This window comes from Rhagoletis pomonella, unplaced genomic scaffold (assembly GCF_013731165.1).
Source record: "Rhagoletis pomonella isolate Grant_MI unplaced genomic scaffold, Rhpom_1.0 Rhpom_scaffold_00002, whole genome shotgun sequence".
NCBI classification, from domain to species: domain Eukaryota; kingdom Metazoa; phylum Arthropoda; class Insecta; order Diptera; family Tephritidae; genus Rhagoletis; species Rhagoletis pomonella.
The window spans coordinates 59,434,355-59,456,593 of record NW_023458556.1 but is presented as its reverse complement, the minus strand read 5'-3'; the positions used below and the strand labels follow the sequence as shown (position 1 = coordinate 59,456,593).

At 32.1% G+C, this 22,239-nt stretch overlaps 2 protein-coding genes across 3 annotated transcripts in view; both read left to right on the top strand.

Moving 5' to 3' along the window:
• LOC118733892 (myb-like protein P) overlaps positions 1 to 22,239 on the top strand; it is a 322,500-nt gene that overhangs the window by 107,027 nt on the left and 193,234 nt on the right. The window lies entirely within an intron of this gene.
• LOC118733891 (mucin-19) overlaps positions 1 to 22,239 on the top strand; it is a 112,172-nt gene that overhangs the window by 84,734 nt on the left and 5,199 nt on the right. The window contains exons 4-5 of the mRNA XM_036463520.1: positions 20,443 to 20,633; positions 20,719 to 22,216. Coding sequence (XP_036319413.1) covers positions 20,443 to 20,633; positions 20,719 to 22,216 — 1,689 coding nt within the window. The remainder of the gene's footprint in view (positions 1 to 20,442; positions 20,634 to 20,718; positions 22,217 to 22,239) is intronic.

Here is a 22,239-nt window from a genome sequence, read left to right as displayed (position 1 = left end):
ATCAGCACAAAAAAGTATATCAAAGGCAGCTTTAACATTTTTCCTTTTTCTACTTCCACGTATTAGTTAAAGACTTTTTTAGGAATATTTAAATGATGGATTTTGAATCAAACTTAGTTCAATCACACCGTGGATCTAGTTTGTTTATTTAACTAAGTCCTCTTTAATGCAATTTCAAAATTTCATTTCATTTGAGTTTGATCCGATGTGTTTCAGAAAGAATTCACATAAACAGTGGCGAGCTAGCAAATAGAAATTTCAACAAGTTTAACTATTTTTCTTTTGTATATTTAATATAAATTAATCTTTTTATAAAAGCAAAGCACACTGCCTAACAAAACCATGTAAGTCAAAATTTAAAACATTGTAAAAGATTTAAAATAATTCGAGGAATATCAATGTTCAACGAATGTTCATGAAATATTCTCATTAAAAAAAAACCCCGGGTGTCCAGTTTTGTAGGCCATTAAATTTTAATAACTAATAATGGAATGAAATGCCCTACAAAAAGGCTTACCAAATTTTTTTCTAAAAATTCTGATTAAAAATTTTGCAATTTTGGTAAAGCTTTGTCGAATTTTCCTAGTTTTTGTACATAGTTTAAAATTCTGACTTACGCGGTTTTTATTATATTTTGAGGCATACATTCATAAAACAATAATTAACATTAAATAAAAAAGTAAAATAGCCAAAGCTTGTCAAAATGTCGCGTCCCTATATGTTTGGCCACCACCGTACATACATACATACGACCGGTTCACTGTAGCATGTATTTCTATTCAAAGCTAGCAAATCATTCAGGTTTTGCTTTTACACAGCGTCACATTAAAGTTCATTTTATGTATTGTCATTTAAATATAATTTCAATATTTAAGTTATACACATTTTTTTACTATAAATTTCACTTACTTTTTTTATTTATTTATTTTGTTTCAATTTTCAAATATGTATTTTAGAAAAGTAATTTCGAAGCAGTAAATTGTTCCAAGCCCTCAATGTGACTTAAAAACAAACACAAAAAGCGTTAAACTTGTGTTGCAAAAAGCAAGCTTTTAATAAACCTTCAATTGCAGGTTACAATCTGTGAAAGCTGGATGAAAAAATTTTCTGAAAAAAGGGACATACATATATACTCATACTTATAATATATCACTTTCAAAAGCGAGCAACCTTATTCAACTTTCATAGTTATGCCTGGAAGCTTTCGTGCGCGCAGAAGCGCCAACAAAATGTGAAAGTTCAATTTCATGAAAAAAGCACAAGTTAAGCGTTTTTTTTTTTTTAATAGATACCACTTATAGATAATTAGTTCATTTTTTGCTTTTATATTTTTTAAACTAACTTTGTTGCCTTGTTGTCATTGAAAAGATGTACTACAACATTTTTTTGGAAGAATACGCTAAATTTAAATTTTTAGGCCAAATTTTACGAGCATTGAAAAATTAAAGTTTAGGAACTACACACAAAATTATCATTTTGGAACAACGTAATTTAGGAAAAAAAATAAAAAAAGAAGAAGTAAAAATTAAATTAAAGTCAAATTAAAAATTTAAGGGCAATTAATAAATCATATAAATTATATATACACACATATACATATAATATATACATATATATGAAGAAAGTAGTGCATTTTTAGGGCAATAATCATTATGAAATTAAAACAAAAAACGTGGTAAGAGGAAAACATATACACAAAGGAGAAAATTTTATGAAACAAAAAAATCAGCGAAATTAAAAATAGCATTTCAGGCTCAAACATACATATGTATTAAAAACGAAAACAAAAAAATAATAATTATGCTATGAAAACCGAAGTTTTTCATTTATAATAATAAGAACTCACTTTTACTTAAACAATGGCACACTTTAAAGTTAAAAAAATACATAATTGCGAAATTGTAAAATTCTGTTCACTTTCATGAAATATTTACACAAAAACGCCAAGTTGCTGATCAGCTTAAACACAAAAAAATATATATATATGTATGTATAAGCAGACATACATACATACTTACTTATATAATTAATTGAATATATTAACTAAAAACCCGAAAAGATTTTGTTGGTTTTTGTTTTGTGCTCGCGGCTGTTCTGAAAAAAAAATTACGCAAAAAAATACTAAGTAAACATACTTACATACGTTGTAATTAGTTGAGGATTGCATTATTTTAAATGCATTTAATTAAAAATTACAACAAAATGTAAATATCGAATCAAGCATAACTTTTAAAACATAAAAAGTTGTAAAAATGAATTTTAAAAGTCATATAACCAGACATTTCAATAAGATAAAACATATACATACATAAATAATTCATAATGCTTATAGTGCCTCTATAAAAATATGAAAAATATAACAATTGTGGAAAATAAAATTTTTAAGCACAGCCGCACTAAAAATTTAACAGAAAAAATAGACACTGAAATGGGATTAGCGTCAGCCTAAAATCTTTTATAATTAAATTATTTTTCACCATTACGGTATGAAGTATCTACCTTTTTCATTTTGCCATTTTATATTTTTCGCTTTAGTAAAAAGCTCTTAAAAGTTTCTTACTTTTGGTTATATATTTTATGCTTGTATAGAGAGATTTTACTCTCGCATCTGTGCAAAACGTAGAGAAAAATTGTAAAGATATTACAGCACCCTTAAAAGCTTTAAATCAGCGAAACCAGTGAAAGCTTTCACTCTTGAAAAGGCTGGAACTCGCGGACATGGTCGGTGATGGACCAACCAACCGCTTTCTGCTGACACCCAACCATGGTTACACTATGAATATTAGAAGCGTTTGTTTAACGCAGAAGCTTTTTCTTATCACAAAAATAGATGAAATGATACAAGTGATTTTCTGCTCAAAACTTTTTTAACACCGTAAAAAAAACTTTCACATTCTTCTCCGTGCACGCTCATATAAAATCGACCGAAAGCTTAGAAATGCTTCTCCCACAGGATGCTCCAGTGATGTTTTGCCCGTACTTCGTTTAGCCCCTAACCGCTGAGAGAAAATATTGCATTTAAAAAAAACGAAAGTAACTACGCACCTTTATCAAAATTTTTTTCATCTCATCATATCTTAAAGTTCAGTTTGCAGTCAAGTTTGGTTAGTGCTTTTAAATGTATGTATGAAAGAAATTATTTGAGGACCAATTATTCAACTGCTAGATTGATTTCACGCAAAGGTTTTTAGCTTCTCAATATTTCTGAACTATCCACTTAAATCATTGAGCTTTTATCTTGTTGGCGTACGTATAAAACAGCTCCGGCTAACCAGCTCTTTCAATCTTTGTATACATTTAGTATAAAAAGCTTGAAAGAGCTTTGCCCGCGAGCAAGCTGATGCCAAACCAGCGGTCAAAAATTTACAAACAACTTTTAAAAGCTTCCCCTACCAAATGTGAATTGAATCGCTCACAAAGGAAAGTTAAAATACTTGTAAAGCCTTTTAAAACTTACCATTACAATATCTTATATATGTAAATCAGTGTCGATTGGAGACATTTTTTAAGCTTTACATGGCCATATAATCTCAATATAAATCCTTAAAGGCTGGTCGTGACTGATAAAAAACTGATATAAAACAGCAAAGACGACAAAAACGGCGGCCACAGGACATGGTTCAAAGCTTTCTACAGATTTTATATGAAAAGCTCTCACTGATCCCCGTGGACGTATAAATCTTCTTAAGCAGGACATGCTTTAGGCTTTTCCGTTAAGAAATCTCTTGAAAGCTTTAAAAAGCTTTTTCCGCGTGCTGTGCTTTGCTTCTGACTACTGGTAAAAAATTTCGCTGAAGTATCTCTGCCAGTAGGGCGAACAAGCTTTGTGCATTTTACTGGAAACTAAGTTCTTAACTATTAGTTTGTCCGCCAAAGCTTTTGAATTCTTCGCCTACAAAAATATCATTTCCGAATTCTTAGGTTTCTTACAATTCATTCCGAGATCTTGGCTGGCGCTAATATGAAATGTTTGTGCGTATCGAATTTATAACAATTAAATTGAACAAGGTAATAAGCTTATATGATTATAATAATAATAATGATTTATAAAAAAAAAAACAAAGAAAAAACAAAATACACAAAAACAATAAAAGCAACAAAAAAATTTACTAAAAACTAAAAGCTAAAACTGCAAAATCCATTTTTGTGAACATAAATTAGATTTAAAACAAAATCCATTTTTATTTTATTTAATATAATACATTATGAAAGGCTATCAGCTTTACACAAAATTAAATCAGAATTGAAATGAAATAAAATATACTATAAAAAATTTAAAGTAACACCATTTGTATAAAAATAAATCTTATAAGCTTTGGCACACGAAATTCAATGTTTTTCACCACAATCCAAACAATCAATGGACTACTATTAAGAAAATTTAAAATTTTCGGTAAATTTTCAAGCGTTTTAGAAACAAAGTTAGAAACGAAATAAAAAAATCTTCGAGTACTGCGGACTCGTACAAAAGGTGCAGAAAATTACAAAAATACAACAACAAAATTCAACCAAAAAAGGTGACTCCAAAATTACAACAACTAAAAACAGTTCTTAAAGCTCCCATTCAAAATGCAAAAAAAAAACTACAAGTTTCGGCAAGCAAAATTCATGTTTTTCTCTTAAAAGTTTTTTTTTTTTTAATTGTAATGAGTTTCGGATTATTTTATTTAAAGTGTCTATTCTGAAATTTCGTTAGTTATTTTAACTGATTTCAATAACAAACAACAACCACAACAACAGCTACAAGAAAGCAAAAAGCTCAGGGTAATACAGATTCTTCCAGTTAAAGAAAAATATATAACTACAGGCAAAACCAAAAAACACTTATATAAACAATACTACAACAACAGCAGCAGCTCAAATAAATAGTCTAAAAGTAATGATTACCTTAAATACAAGCAGTAAGTAAAATATGTACTACAAATAACCAGAAAAAAACAACAACAAAATGACTAACAAATTTGCAATAGTATCAGAGAAAACAAAAAACAACAAGAGAATAAGCGACGAATGTTTATACAAATATTTTTTAATTGACCAATTTAATTGATGAAGTAAGTAACTGCGATTCGTACAATATAAATAAATAAGGCCAGAATGAAATGCTTTCATAATTACAAAGAAACAAACCTACACGCATACATCTGTGTATGTGAGTAATCGGAATGAATGCAATTATTTACAACAACAATCAATAACAATAGTACTAACGACAAACCAACAAATAATATAAAACTAAGATTTTGATATTTTTTTAAACAAAACTTTTTTTTCACAGTTTATTTTCGGGAAATAGCAGATAAAGATACTTTGAATAATTCTTTTATACAGAAATATAGTGCAAAATATGTAATTCAATTCTCAAATGCCTTTTTTACAAGCAAACAAACAAAATAAATGCAAAATTGGGAACACAACAAAACCACTTAACAATAATAATAACTGAAATAATGAGTACTTGCTAAGCGTAAAAATTTGCAGGCAGCTACAGAGTAGTGCCAGCGTAGATACGATAAGAAGAGCAATGGTCGGCAGAGCTTGCAGTGAAAGCTACTCAGAGTGTAGCGATAGCTACAGACAAAGCAGTGAAAGCTACACAGAAATCAGTGAAAGCACCTCAGAATGTAGTAAAAGCTACATAAAAAGCAGTGAAAGCTACTCAGAATGTGGCAAAAGCTACAGAGAAAGCAGTGAAAGCTACTCAGAATGTAGTGAAGGCTACACAGAAAGCAGCGAAAGCTGCCATGCTCAGTTTACATACATACATACATCATTTCACAACCTTAATGCCTTTAACAAACCCTTACAACAAAACCGACAAATATTTACAAATACAATTGTAATAGACAGCAATAATAACGTCAACAACAATTTGCCTTTTTTACTTGAGATATTTTCGCAAATATTTATGTATTTTTATTTTTCATATTGCATTTAAACATCTATTGTAGTCAATTTGCCGATAACGTGTACACATACACACTATCAAGCTTAGCGATGAATGTATGTGACTACCAGAGTACCAATCCTACATAATACATATATACATGCATAATAAATAATACAAATATACATACAAGCATACCTACAAATACCTATAGTTACAAATTCCTTGTAGTAGTTACATATACATTTAATTCCTTTACATACAAATTTTTTCATTCTAATAAATTGTTATCAGAAACTTGTAATACGAGTACATAAATAGTTACCATTCACACCGACCATTAACTAAGTACATACATACGAATAAGTGTAACCCGAAAACCTTCAATCAGTGAAACAATCGAACGCATTAAATCATAGCAAGCCGATCAACAAATAATCCGTTTAATTAAATAACTTAATAAGTAATAGCAAATGCCCATAACAGTTTGAAAAATTTATAATTTGAAACTTTCTAATGTGATTTGTGAATTGTCAAGTATCTTGTGGTTAAAAACCACGTGTGGTCTCCAATGACGTTTCTGCAAATTATTGCTATACTTTTTCGATGGCGATAATTTGTTTTTAGTCTTGTGATAAATCCAAAAAAAAAAGTTCTTTATGTGGATAAATAAATATTCCGCAAATATTTGTAGATTTTTGAAAATGTGGTTTCAAATAGAATATACACATATAATTATCCGACCATTATGAAATAGACAATGCAATAAACTTGAAAGTGGATTAACATAGTGAAAAAAATGAACACCGACCGAACTTCTAAACAACTTAAAAAATGTTTTCATTTCGAAAACTTTTAAAATTTTCCCTTCATTCAATTAAACAAAAAAAAAATTGGGAGAAGTGTGCAAAGGCGAGGTTCATATGTAAATATGTCATATACACTAGGGAGCAAAAGTGAACACGGTTTAGATCACAGAAAGGTTCAAATATCAAAATTTACGTTTTGCACACATTTCGAGGTTTTACTGCTGGAAACTGCTAGTTCTTCTTTTGAGTAACCATTTGCCTTCAACCCGGAGTATAAGAACTCGGTAATCTTTGGAAACTTCGATTTCACATCTGTACTAACGGATTGATATGTATCGAGGCTGGCTACGAACGCAGCATTCGGTACACACATCCCTCTGCGGAGTGAATGAAAGAGTGACAGCCTCTGATCGAAGTTGGACGGCAGAGTTGGAGATGGGGATTCTGTTAGTGTACTGCCGATTATAAGGGTAACCGTCTCCTTAAAATATTTCGCACATCTAAACAGGCCAGGCGATAATGTCCCGGCTCTACAGCCAGAAAAAAGGCAGCTAAAAAAATATTTCTATCAACACATGATTTCGTAACTATAACGAAATAATGTACATATGACCAAATCGTGTATTGAGGCTGACTTTTTCTGGGAGTAGATTCCATTATGGTACTGGTCGCTGAATGCCAGGAGACAGTGACATTGCAGGAATCTACATGGCTGATGAATGGGCTAGGCAGGGTACCCTCGAGGTCAGATGGACTACATACGTCTCAGCGAGCGCTGTTCGAAAACTCTAATATGTAAAACTTTAAGTGCTGGTTTCTCCAACTCAACTTAACTTAGTTTAGCCACTTTTTGGACTTAAGTCAAAAGTTAGCCTACGTTTTACACAGCTTATTCATGACTAAGTCAAGAAAATTGGCTTAACTAAGTTAAGTTGAGATGGAGAAACCAGCCCTAAGAGTCCTTCAAGCGAATGGTCACGATCACGGGCGGACAAAAGACCGCTTGCAGATGGCTAGGTATTTGATTTCCATTGTGACAGAAGTCGCGACCATGCGCTGTCTCGGAGCCTTATTGGCGCAGCTGCTTGGAGGATGACAAGTTGAAATAGTCTCAGCATTTCCTTCTCAGCTGCCCAGCTTTCGTTTGACTTGGATTTGATGAACACTCCTGATGCCAGTGCCATTCATAAGAAAGCTCCTCGCGGGCTTCCAACTAACCTAACCTAACAGGTGGGATATGCGTACATACTAATATTCCTCGGTAGGGCCAAGGCTCGATTCCTGGTCTGTGCAGCATCAAAGTTGTTTCTAATAGCGGTCGCCTTTGACAGGCATTGACAAACCTCCGAGTGCACTTCCGCCATGAAAAAGCTTCTAAAAAATCCAATACTGTGACAACATCAAGACGGATATCAAGAATAAATATTTATTTATTTTTGAAGTCTTAAAAGTTAAATGTTCACTTTGGCTCATAGTGTACATCGATCCACCTTTCGTACACTTCGACAAATTACTGTACCAATAACAACCACAACAGCAGCAATAAAATAATAATTCTAAACAATCTCAATAAAAAAGAAGCCGAATCTTAAACATTCAATAGAAAACTTTTACAAAACGATATTGTAAATTGATAAAAAAAAATTTCAGTGCCAAGCTATAAAAATACATAAGATTTATATAAGTAATAAACCTATAAAATGTAAATATGAAAATATAAAAAAACACTAAAATTTAAAGCATAAAATAATTGGATATGAAATTAGATTGCAAATGCGATTGCACCGCACATATTCAATCCAGCCAACAAATACATAGATATGCTAAATAAATCAATAACACCTTGTATATAGCAAAAACCAACAAATAATAGTACTTATGCATGAAACGCATACATATGTTTCTAAAAAATAAACACAAAATTAAAAGATTTGCATAAGCAACCCCAGCCACTTTTTGCTTCAATCAGATATTGTAAAATTTTCATTCACTGTAGGAACAGCAATTTTGATGCAATGAGATGAACGAAATGCATTCATTTACAGTTTTAAAGAGTTAAAGAATCAATGCTGAAACATTTTTTTGAATATGAAATGCCTAGGTTTTGCTGATTTTTGGTTTAAATGCCAATTAAACATTATCAAGTAGCATAGTTCATAAAAACACAACAAAAAATACACACACACACACACATACTGTAGTGCCTAATCCCCCTGAAAATATAAAAATTAAAAAAAAAATAACAAAAGAAATATATATATCTACTAAAATATTATTTTATAAAAATTTAAAGAAAAAAACAGTAAAATAAGCTGACATAAAAAACACTGGAAAAACGCTGAATAATTAGGTAAACAACGCAGTTGAAGATGCAATTTTTGAATAGTTTTGAAAGCATGAATAAAAGCTGAAATAGAAAATATTATAAAAATCATACAAAAATGCAATGAAATGTACACATTTTTGCAAAATAAAAAAACACAACAACAACAATATTGAATATTAAAAAGCTAAAAGCATGAAATGGGTAAAATTGTGAGATAGGAACTTTTGTAGTGACGCCTATTAACAAAAAATTAAAAAAAAAAAAATATAATAACAAAAATAATAAAATAACATAACAATTATTTAATAGAACTTTATACAAAATATAGACATATAAGCATTGTAGTTTACAAAAATAACTAATTGAAGAACAGCCAAGTTACAAAAACAATGTAGATTTTGCATATCCACACTCTCACAAATGATGACAAAAAAAACAACAAAAATAAATACACATTTAAAACCTTTACACTTAAAAAGACGATTTGTACTTAGCCACTAAAGGGCGTAAAAGCAGCGAGAAAAAAGAAAATGGAAATGGATAGAGGAAGAAACGATACTCGAAGATGTACTTATATAAATTTATGTATATGTATGTGTAGTATATACATACGTACATACATACAAATAAGTAAAAAGCTAAAAAAAATGGAATATTTTAACCTTCCTGAAATTAAGTACACAAAATATCATAAAGCCAACTTGATGAGACCTTTGTTTAGAACAGAGACTTAAAAGGGACAGAGAGATTGAGAGATTGAGAGTGAGAAAGCAGAGATGCGCATTGGCCAAAAAGCAGTATGTGAAAGAGACCAAACGATGAAGCAAAGAAGTTGAAAGAAAAATCACATAGCATGAGAAACAAGTTAGAAGTGCTAGAGTAGGAAAAAGAGAAGGCGAGAATGGGAAAAGGATAGAATAGAGTAGAGATGTTTACATTCTCAAAGCAGGAACGTAATACGGTGTTTGCATGAGGCGATTTTGCATGCGATTGGTTTAATTAAAAGTTGGCTGCCGCCACAGCTTCATTAATTGAAAGTAAAATCGCCGAATGTAAACTCTTTATAATGAAAACAAGAAATCATAAAAATACTTTTTACATCTTTTTTAAATTTATTTCATAAATTTTCTTTAGCAAAATATTGATTTGCTTGCTAAAGATAATAAATAAAAATAAGCAGTAAAATAAATATCATTTTCAATATTTTGTATTTACGACATTTTAGTTTTAATCAGCTAGACTAACTTACATAAGTTTAATTAAGGCGCAAAAAAAACATTAAAAAAATGTTGAAAAAAATTTGTTTACAAATAATAATATATATTACTCACAAAAAATACACCTTAACAAAAAAAAATAGTAAATACATAAATAAGCAGATGAGCGAGAAGAAAATGCCGTATAAACGCAGCCGTTGTAATTTGTTGTTCCTTTAACCATATTTTTTAATTAATTTTTATTTAAATATACTTTGCAATTATACGCCTTTATTTCAATTATATTTTATTGAGGTTTTTTTTTTAAGTTTAACCATAAGCAGCGAAGGCCTAAAAATAAGATATTATAGAACTGGATTGAAATATACGAAACTACAAGCATGCAAGCATGCGCACACACCGCCACACACACACAAGTTATAATTTAGCAAATTTTATTTCCATTAAAAAAAGATAATACACTTACAAATTCCAATTAATTTTTTATTAATTATAAGAAGAAAAAAATAATTAAAATATTACAATGTGACAAAAAAATAAACACATGCTTACATAGATACTTAACTAAAAAAAATATATAACAAAAAATACACAGTTAAACACAAAACAGTGAGGACACACAAGTGAATAGCAGTGAATGCATTAAGTTAAATAAATTAAGTATAATAGTACCTAAAGGTTGAAATTTTAAGTTTCCTATGAGGCTCATTTAATTTGTAATTTACATACATACAGACTTGCATATAAATATGCACACAAACACACATATAATGCATACGTACACACATGAAAATAGCAGCAACAGAAGAGTAAGAGACGGGAAGCAAAAAGGGTATTGAGAAAGGGAGAGGGTGTTGTAAGAGAGACAGCAGGCATACATAGTACACAACTGATGAATAATATTGAAAAATTGAATAAAGAGAAAAATAAAAATAAGAATGCAGCGACGAATTAAAAGAAAATTGATTCACTTAATTAATTATTTTAATTTTTAATTAATAATTTTAAGTCAGTAATTAATGTTTGTAGCTTTAGCTTGGCTTTTTTTAAATCATTATAAGTATTTCACTTCAAACTTATATTCTTCGTGAGCAAAAAAGAAAAAAATGTATTTGCGTTAGGAAACATAAAAATAAAAAAGAGAATAGTAGCAAAAAAAAACAAAGAAAGCGAAGTAAACTGTTAGAAATCCAGCAAGTAGTGTGACAGAAAGAAAACTAACAGGCTAGCTAGCGCTCATGTAATGAGTCAGATATAAAGCTAACGGGCGCGAGAGAGAGGGGCATGGAGATCGCCACGCGAGAGTGATGAGAAGTGAATTTCGAGTAATAGCTGCAATACGTTAATTACGTCAATATGTTCCTACAACAAAAGTATATTTTTAAAGTATTTAAAGCAAAACAAAACAAAAAAACAAACTCAAACAAAAAAAATAGTTAATAACTTTTAAGACAACATACACACTAACATACTACCATACATACATACATAGATATGTATAAGCGGACTTAAACCTATAATACAAATACGTACATACATATGAGAAAAATAAAAGCCAACAATTCAAAAAATATTCAACACAAAACTGGCAATTATGTTAAATGAACATTTTTCACAAGAAAATCATTTCAAGTAAACACCGGCAAACTTACTACATAAATTATGAACATTTTTAATTTAACGCTAAAGAGGCATTTATTTTATTTAAATTGCCCCAGCAGGCACATTTAGATAAGCATTCATACATACATAAATACATACTATATACATACTTTGTAGATTATTCATTGTTTACCTAAATGTCAACAAATCACCTGTCACCTAAAGCTAAATTTTTCCATGAAAAACCATTCTTAGGTCGAAACACAAATCATTCCATTGAACTGAATGAGTGGTAAATTAGACATACATATTTATTGAAAGTCCATCAAAAAGTTAAGTTTCAATGAAATATTTCAGATTCAAATTATAACATTTTTAAAAGTCAAAGCATTTCTAGTTTTAGATTTTAAAAATTAGAAAAAAATTCTGAAATTCTGTGTTTTGAAAAAATAAATCTTAATACTTAGTTAAGCGTCCACTTTTACGTAAACTTTTTTGTTTCCAATATTTGTATGTATTTTTTCCTGGTAAAGTAATATGAAATGTCGCTAATTCGAAAACCTGATTAATTCGTAAAATATTACTGGTCACTGGCGAATACGAATTATCGGAACTCCACTGTACAAAAGAAAATCGTTGAGGTCATTTAATTAAAATATAATTTATTTCTAAAAATTAAAAGTTTCTAATTCGAATACAAATACATACATACATATCTAAAAGTTCATACATTTTTTTCTCCGCTAAAAGCGCGAATTCCATCAACAACCCCTTTGAGAAATTTTTCAAACGTGTATCTCACTTTAGACTTTATTCGTTGAAAATTAAATAAAATTTTTCTGAAACCTCAAATAAATAAATCAGTCATTTTTGCAACTCATTCAGTTTACTTCAAACATTCCAAATTCATCTCAATCCAAACATGTACTTACATACATATGTAAATTTACAGCATGACATTTAGTTTTTCTACACATGTATTTCAATTAGAATTTTTACTACTTTATTTTCATATTTAACTTTAGTTTTTTTTTAATAATTTTATGTTTTAACTAATTTATTTTATAAGTCGTAATTTAATTGAAAACATTGCGCCTGTGCGCGTGTCAAACGAAATTTAAGTTCCCATTTTTAACTACATACATAAATGTATTTTGTTTAGTTTACGCAAAACAAAAAAAAACTATTTTTTTATATACCATATTCAAATATCTAAGCAAATAAAGTTATTTAATTACATGGATTCAAAAAAAAAAACACAAATGTTCATTTCATTTCATTCGGTTTCCACATTCATTTTTGGTTTGTTTTTCATAAATGCTCATACATTATTTCAATTTCATTTCAGGTAAATACGAGTACATAAATTTTAAATTTCTATTTCAGTATATTAATATCTATTAGTTTCCAATGATTTCCACTGCTTGAGAGGGTGGCACATTTAACTCTGGAAGCCCACGTTCTTGAAGTTAATTCAATTCGGTATAATTCATGTCAACCTTAGATAATCCGAATTAACCTTTTAGCAGGTCACGTATACGCCATGTATTTACTTTGCGATCGATACTTTTAAGATCGAATAAAGTTTACTTTTGTCTAAATATATGTATCGAGAAGTAGTACGAAAATGTTGCAGTCTTCTGTGTATTTTTTTTTAATGGGAATTTATTTATTTGACTGTTTTCTACTCATTTTATATTCCCAGAGGATCTGCACGTTTGTAATTCGTTTATATATTTTCACAATCTACGAATAAATGTAAACAGTTTTCTTAGTGTTAAAGAAAATGAATGAGGTCAGGTGTTCGTCTCTTAACACATTACATACCTAATTCTGACAAAGGCGAGACAAAATCAAATCCAGGCGTAGCTGTAGATTTCTCGAAAATTCGGACTACGATGGATTCTGCCACAGCCCTGAGTAATTGGCGGCAGGTTTAGTGCATTCATGTTTTACCAACGACCCGTTCGAATTTTCGGACGCTGTTAAGACTTTGAAAATTTTTTAATTTTTTAAACATTAGATTTTCATAAAATTTTAATAGGATTACATCTAAATACGTTACTTTGACTTCTTTAAGGGTAGAGAAAACAACGTCGTTTAACCTTCTCCTGCTAGTGATGAGCACCAACCTCATTTTGCACTGCACCACTGCGTGTCACATTATCTGCCGAGGCTTTACTATATATTAGAGCTCTGAGAGCAGCACGAGCTCCACACGTGGCATATGGCCGCCTTCTGCCAGCATCGTTTTGCGAGAATTTAATGTATGCAATTTACCAGCACAGTATCTATTCCATGTCTTAGAGCCGAGTTGCACATGATATCGTAGACGGCATTATCAGGAGCATTCTCAATCAGCCTCATTGCGTAAGTGGTAAATTAAGCTAGATTGTTCGACTCGATAACACTGGAATTATCTACTGTCGTGCTGAAATAAGTAAACGTCGAAAATCGTCGAAAAATATGCAGTGCTGCCAAGTTTTTCTGTTTTAAGACACTACTCGTGTTGAAATTTTAGGCAATGACATGAAATTTTCGATACGATTCGACTCTCGTAAAACGACTTTCATTCAACACAACTCTCGCAATGAGGCTGAATATCTACAAAAATACCCAAAGTTAATTCTTGTTTAGCGATGGCATTGCTCATTCTGGCATATCCGCATACCACTGATGTGCGTTGTAGAGAACTGTTTTTATTCTGGGAGGAAGACACTCCGCTTCATATCAAAAATTGTTTTTTCTTCGGTAGATTTTTAGGTTATGCATTTCATTTTTCTGTATTAAATGTATCTCGTTTTGTTTTAATCTCATGTTCATATCATTGCAATTTATTTAATTTCATATTATTACATGTCTCATTTCTTTTCATTCCATTTTACTTAATTTCATTTCAAAGAAAATACACAATACCTTATCAGCATTGCGTTTATTTAATTTTCACAATTTTTTTTATAAAAGTCAAGCTCACTGTCTAACAAAAACCATGTACGTCAAAGCTTCAAACTTTTTATTCAGAGTTTTTATAATATCCTATGTATGCAGTTGTTTAGGCCATTACATTTCAGTACAATTAAGTGCAAATTTGAAGTAGCTGGGACGTATGTATGTATCGTTAATTTTAGGCATTTTTATTGCTAAAATCGTTGAACATACTTTGTATGGAAGTAAAAGTAGCGATGGCATACCTAACTTTTTGCAAAAAATCAGATTGCAAAGTTCGAATTTTTGATGAAACTTTGTCGATTTTTCCTAATTTTTGTGCCAAGTGTTAAATTCGGACTTACATGGTTTTGTTAAGTAGTGAGCTACACTTCCATAAAAACTAATAAGCGTTAAAAAAAAAACAAAAGGACAATATCTAAACCTGGTTAAAATTTCGCGTCCCTATTTATTTGCCTGCCACTGTATATTAGGGACCTTGAGAAAACCTATTATAGGGAGTGTAAGTGAAGAAAGTAAATCCTTTCTTGCCGAAAGTTTGCATTCAAAAAGTCACTAGGGGTATTCTTGGAGTCTTGCAAAGCCCTTGCACGATGCACGGATTGCATGGGCTGCACGATAATAACCGGTTTTAATACGGGGCAGCTTTGCAAACCGTGCAATCCGTGCACCATGCCGATTTTTCGAAACTGGTCTAGTAAGTGCATATATTTATAGGCCGTCGTTTGAAGTCGAGCACAAAATTGTCGCTTCGATAAAATTGTTTGCGTTTATCGATATCTTTTATCTATACCGTCGCCTGGGTAAAATATTGTCGTAAGCGCCATGTTGACGATTTTTAGTTATAGATGCAGTTATATATTTCAAAATAAGACCTTTCGATTTGAGATATCAGTTTTTGGATATACCCGTTAGTTGCCGGGATATTGATTAAAATTTTGTCCGTCATTTAGCACAAATTTAGCTAATAATGCAACCTACTAAGCTAATTGGGATCTTTCAAACAATAAAAATAAAATTAATTGAGAATTTCGTGAATCAGTAACACCTGCTGAAAGTAAAATTCGACAATATTTTATCCAGGCGACTGACTATATGTTAATAGATATCTATCGTTAGCGAAATTAAAATAAATTGATGTAAAAATTATTATTTATTGATGATAAAAAATTTAATTGTTCGAAATGCAACCCAAACTGCAATACATAAGCTCTTTATCGGTTTTCGAATTCGACATGGTCCTGACAATATTTATAAAAAAATTTAATGACATATTAAATTTTGATTTTTTCACACTTCTAACTGCCTCTTTATTATTCTTTTCAATTTGCCAATTTATAGTTGACGATATCATATTTATTTTTACATACTATATATCAACATAAATAGTCGTTGTTTTTGTGAGAAGAATACAAAAGCCCGGACAAAGTGTAGGTATCTACTTGGTATACTAAAACAAAACAAAGCAAAAATATCACAAATTATCTTAACAAAAATACATATTCACATAAATTTCGGAAGGTTAAAATTAAAAGAAAAAAAGTTGCGAAAAAAGTAAATGAAAAATGAAAAAGCTCGAGTCATTTTGGTCTTATATACATGAACATACTACTGCATACTGTGCCCACTCATTTTATACAAAAAAAAATGGAGAAAAGCTGTTTTTCTGTATTTTCTCAATACGCAAAAGTTGTGTACATACATACATAGTATATATTATTAAAAATAAAATTTAAAAATTTATGAAACTACCTAGCACTGCGCATGAGATACATATGTAAGACCCACACAGGCTAACCAATTAACAAAACAAAAATCTATAAATAAAAACAAATTCGGTTTTAAACAGCTGATTGAATTGAAATAGTAATACATATAAAAATTATACATTCCGTTAGTAGTGGCGCATAAAAATTCCAAAAAGTAAGCAAAACTTTGAAAAAACAGCAAAAACATAAGACATAGTAGTGGAAAAAGGTCAGCGACAAATTTCTTAACATATTTTTAGGCCATTGAGCCCCTAACATAACAAGGGAAGAAAACTCAAACAATTGGAGAAGTAAAAGCAAAAAACAAACAAGCAAAAACTCGTATACACATACAAGAGCAGCAACTAAGATGCAAAATTCTAATATTCGAGCGACAAAAAGCAAACAAATTAAACAAAAAATATTACCGAAAACAAAAGAATGCATATCATAGTTGTAAAAAAAGAAAACAATAAATTCGGAAAGCAAAGTAAAACCAGTGAAGAAAAGCAAGTATAAATATTCTTACTGATTATTATTATGATATGAGTAACTGACTATTATAACAGACTACAAAAAAGTACAGAACAAAAAAGGGGAAGATGAATTTTAAATACGACTAGAAGAAAGCACATAGCGAAATAAAAACAAAAGTGTGAAAGGCGTTAAAAAAGGAAATTTGTTAGCGATATTAAGAGTTGAGAGCGAAGGAGAAAGAAAAAGAAGTGGTGCCATTTGAAAACTAATACACAACAAAAAAAATATTAAAAAGACGCAAAAATACTTGAAGTATCCATCTTCAAGTTTATTATTTGATCAAAGGAAATGAGAAGCAGGCAAAATACATACATAGTAATTGTGTATAAACAAATGCTTAGTAGCGTTAACACCAGACAACACAATTTTTCCAAAAGCAAAATTTAAAAAGCCAACTCTATGAGAAATAAAAACGATAAATTATAATAACAGCAAACACTAAAAAAAAAGTTCACGCACATTTTCACACGACACGTGGGCAGGGTGTGTGATGAGGCTTTGCCGTTGTGAACTCAATTAAGTTACAGTGTATAAAAAGCAAACAAAATATTAAAACAAAAATATGTAATAAAAATTAAATTATACATTGCATAAATACAAGTACACACACACACACACACATATAAGTACACAAAAGTAAAAATTAATACAAATATAAAGAAAGAGAAATGATTGAGAGAATGATAAAAACTATAAAACTGAAAAATAAATAATAAAAAAATGAATACAAAATCTCTTTTAATTCATCTGAATGTAGTGGAAGAAGCAAGATTGCGTTATTTTTTATCGTGTATAGGGCTGGCACCATTCGTATATTCATGTGTACATATAAAATCCGGATATCCGGGTAAGGTGCGATCTTCTTTTGTTATCCGGATAACTGGTTGATATCATTTCATTTTGTTACCCAGATATCCGATTATTCGGATTTTTTAATCAATGAATGAATATTAAAAAGAACCGAATATAACTCCCAGACCTAATCTCGAATATTGAAATAAAATAAAATTTAAATAAAAGTCCGTGCAAACAGTCGTTGTACGTCACAATGCCGTACGACCGTAGTTCGCAACCTTTTTCCACCGGCAACCAACATTTCTCTATCGTTATACCTTCACGGTCCATCGGTCCATGGGGGAGTAAAAAACCCAAATTTGTGTCGCATACCTTCCTTATGTATATAAGTACATATCATACACCATCAAATATTGCTAAAATATACAAATACAATAGGCTGGTCCTTAAAAATGAATTTCAAACCGCCGAGTGAAGTATGCAGTTTTGTAGCCCATTAAATTTTAGTATAATAAGGTGCAAGTTTCAAGTCTATAAAAGTTACCATTGATTTTTGAGAATTTTTTTTTTGTCGAGGGTGTTGATCATTTTCTTCCATATAAAAATAGATTTTGTTACTACGGTATATGGGAGAAAATGCGAAACACCCTTGACAAAAAGAATTCTCAAAAATCAACGGTAATTTTTAGCGGCTTGAAACTCACACTAAAATTAAATGGACAACAAAACTGCATACTCAACATCTTTCGAATTGAAAATTTGAAAATTTTGATGAAAATTTTTTGATGTTTCTTGAATTTTCCCGAGTTCTATGTATATAAAATTTAAAAAATTGATTCTTCTGTAGAATGAACTATATTTTTATAACAAATTTAAAAAAAAGTTTGGTATGGGATATATAAACAAATAAAATCGTCAAAACGTCAGGGTATTCATATTTTTGACGCTGGCTGTATATCGTTCCGGATTGTACTGTGCGGTATCATATCTTCACGCATGTTTAAGCAAGTGTTAAAAAGACATTTACATGTACATTCCCAAAATGTCTGACGCATATTCGTTGATATCTATGGTAACTACAAGTATTCTTATAAATTTTTTTTTTTCGTAATCAGTCCAACCACAACTTAGAGTTCCCTCGACTTCTCTTTAAGAAGGTATTTTTCGGTTGTTCTTAAAAAAAAAGGCACATATTTTGGATAAGTAATGGAGTTATAAACAAATTATTCAACGATTCAACGATAGGTTGAAGAATTGTTTCAAAACTTTGTTCTCAACTTACTTTGCACATTTTTTAATCCATTTTACCTTTTGAGCTTATTTCTTTCCTACAGCTTAGAATACAGCTCTTAAGAAAAACGGAAAATTTCATATATAATGACACTCAAGAAATAAAAAAGAAATTTTCTTCTATCAATATTTAATAAGCCAGTTTAAGGATCCCAAGAAAAAACTCCTCATATATTATTTCTTCAAAAAAAATTTCCACCAACGGCAAAGTACGGCAAAGATGTATTATAAGATTTACCATTAACTTTCTAATTTTTAGGGAAAGTTTTTTTTAGTGCAGGTATAGTGTAAGCTCTAGATTTTGTGATGTCGTGTAATTTAAGGACCACCTTGCGAACTGGTTCTGCAACAACAACGGAGTGGATATTTTAGGTTCAAATCTTAATTGAGACTTTAGTGCGTAATCGACTTTTCAAAATGAAAATTTTGGCAACTACTTAGAATTAAGAATTCTCTCTAAATGGCAGCGAATGTCTAAGTTAATAAGCACTCAGAGTCCGATAGTGAAATTATTTTATTATGACTCTCATAAAGAATTCGTCGGCTGATTGAAAGATCGCCCTAAACGCCTTATCTCAGCAAATGGTTTAAGAACGCCCTTTCTCAGAATTTGGTTCTAAAACGCCCTATCTCTGCTGAGATTGGACGTTTGTGAACCGTTTGCTGAGATAGGGCATTTTCGAAGCAGCAGCTGAGAGCTAGTGATCTTCCACTCAGTCGTCGAAAAGCAATCATATTTTAAGATACATATTTCGGCATGCTTCCTCTTTTTGACTACATACTATTTACTCTCTTTATTTAATATATTCATCTATGTAGTAAACCTCTATTAATATGCCTTTTTGAATCATTTTACATATATATGTATTACTTATTTATGTACTGTTGTTTGTGAATCTAAATGTTTTCAATTCCTAATGTTTAAATATGTCGGCAACGCAATCACGGTAAGCTAATTAAATAAAATACAGCTGCATAATATTTTCCCTTTATTTGAAAATAAAAATAGTAAAACACAATTAGCGTAAATGCCAAAAAAAATAGATTATTCCAAAAACAAAACAAAAGAAATTCATAATACTTATATTTGGTCATGAAAATAATTTTTTGCCGCCATTAGAAATCAAAAAAAAAATTATTGGACCCTTTTCATTTTTATTAATTGTTTAACACTTTCGAACCACTTCATACAATATTTTTTTTTTATATTTAAACACCGAAGCTTACATTTTTATCCAGTATTTTTTACTAATTTACGTTATTTACAATTTTTTCCCCCACATAGCTCTTTCGTCACTTTGGTTCACCTTTCAACGCCATGGGAAATGGCAGCAGCGCTGCTGTAGCTGCCGCTCACTGTCCCACACCATTCGCCTTTCCATTTACACCGTTCGGCCTGAGCCTATTCGACATTGATCCGTCCAGAATTTTGGGTATGCTCCGGCATCAGACGTGGCTGGCCGAAGAGGCTTTAAAGTAAGCAAACCTCTGTTAAATAAGTATTTAGTTTGGAGTATGTATTTTCATGTCTAAGTTAAAAATCGTCTTCCCTCCCTTGCAGAAGTCGCAATTTGCTAAATACGCCTAAGGACTTTTCCCACCGTTTCAATCCCATCGGCGAAATGTTCGCCAAGGATTTCCAACCAAATCATTCGCAAGCCACCACTGCCGAATTGCTTGCTGGCGTAGCAGCACCGAACAACAATCGGACCAGCGCTGTAAGCCCAGTAAAGCAAACAACATCACCACAACAACAGCACCCACTGCAACATCAATCTGAGCGTAACTCAATACCGCAGCAGCAACAGCAGCCACAACAGTACAAACAGCAACACCATCAGCCACCGCAGCAGCAACCAAGTTTTAACGTGCGTTATCCTTCACCAGCTGCATTTTTCCATCATCAACAACAGCAGCAACATGTGAAACAAAAGTCCTGCCATCAAGGCACACCATCACCTCATACCACAGCCACCTCCACGCAATCGAAGCCAGATACCACACCTGCAGCAGCCACACCGCACAGCGAGACACCGGACGACGATGCGGTAATAGAACTTACCACACACGATGACGCACGCGACAGTGGTCGTGAAAGCGCTGTACATACGCCCAACAACAGTACGGGCACATCTAGTGGTCTCGGCACCTCTGCTGCTACCAGCGCTTGCTCGCCGCTGCTTTACAAAGAATCACTCGAACAACTGCTGCAACGTCGTCGGTCCGGCTCCTCGCTCGGTGGCGTAAGCGATAGCTTGCGTTCATACACACAGCTGTTGCTCTCCTCGAGCACGCCCGGTGGCACCGATACGTCCAGCTGTAAGGAGAAAAGCTCCTCATCGTCTACCTCATCAACACCACCACCCACCTCAGCGCTGTTGGCGCAACACCAGTTGCTCACCCAACGGCTGAACAGTCCATCGGAGACGTCGTCACTCTTTGGCGAAACGATCGAAGAAGAAACGCGTTGCGTCAACTGCAATGCACACTTTCCGAATGTGTGGCTGTTGGAGCAGCATGCTGCCCTCCAACATCCACACATTGGACCGGGCGAGGAGAAACCATTCATTTGCGAGCAATGCGGCCAATCGTATCGCTATCGTTCCGCCTATGCCAAGCATAAAGAGCAAAATCATCGCGCCCGCTTGCCGGCCGACAAGCTCTTCACGTGCGACGTCTGCGGCATGCAATTCCGTTATCTCAAATCGTTCAAAAAGCATCGCCTCAATCACGCGCTGGAGCGCTTGCACGGAAAAAAAGGCGTGATCGGCAAACATTGCCTAACACCAGCGCATATGCTGGGCGAACAGGATGTGGTAACCAGCTCGCAGGAGCCGATGGTGGCCGACGAGGGTGGTGAAGATTTACGCATCAGCGTGAAGCGCGAACAAGATGATGATGAACGTGAACAGCAAGAACGTGAAGATCAGGATTGCACCATTGATTCGGCTGGCCTGATGATCTACACTGATAACAACAATTCGACGGCTTTAGCCACAACCAGCATCGCAGAGGCGAACATTAGCAGTTCAGATGGAATTCATAGTACAAATAAGGGGGTGAGTGAAAATTTCTAGAAAAA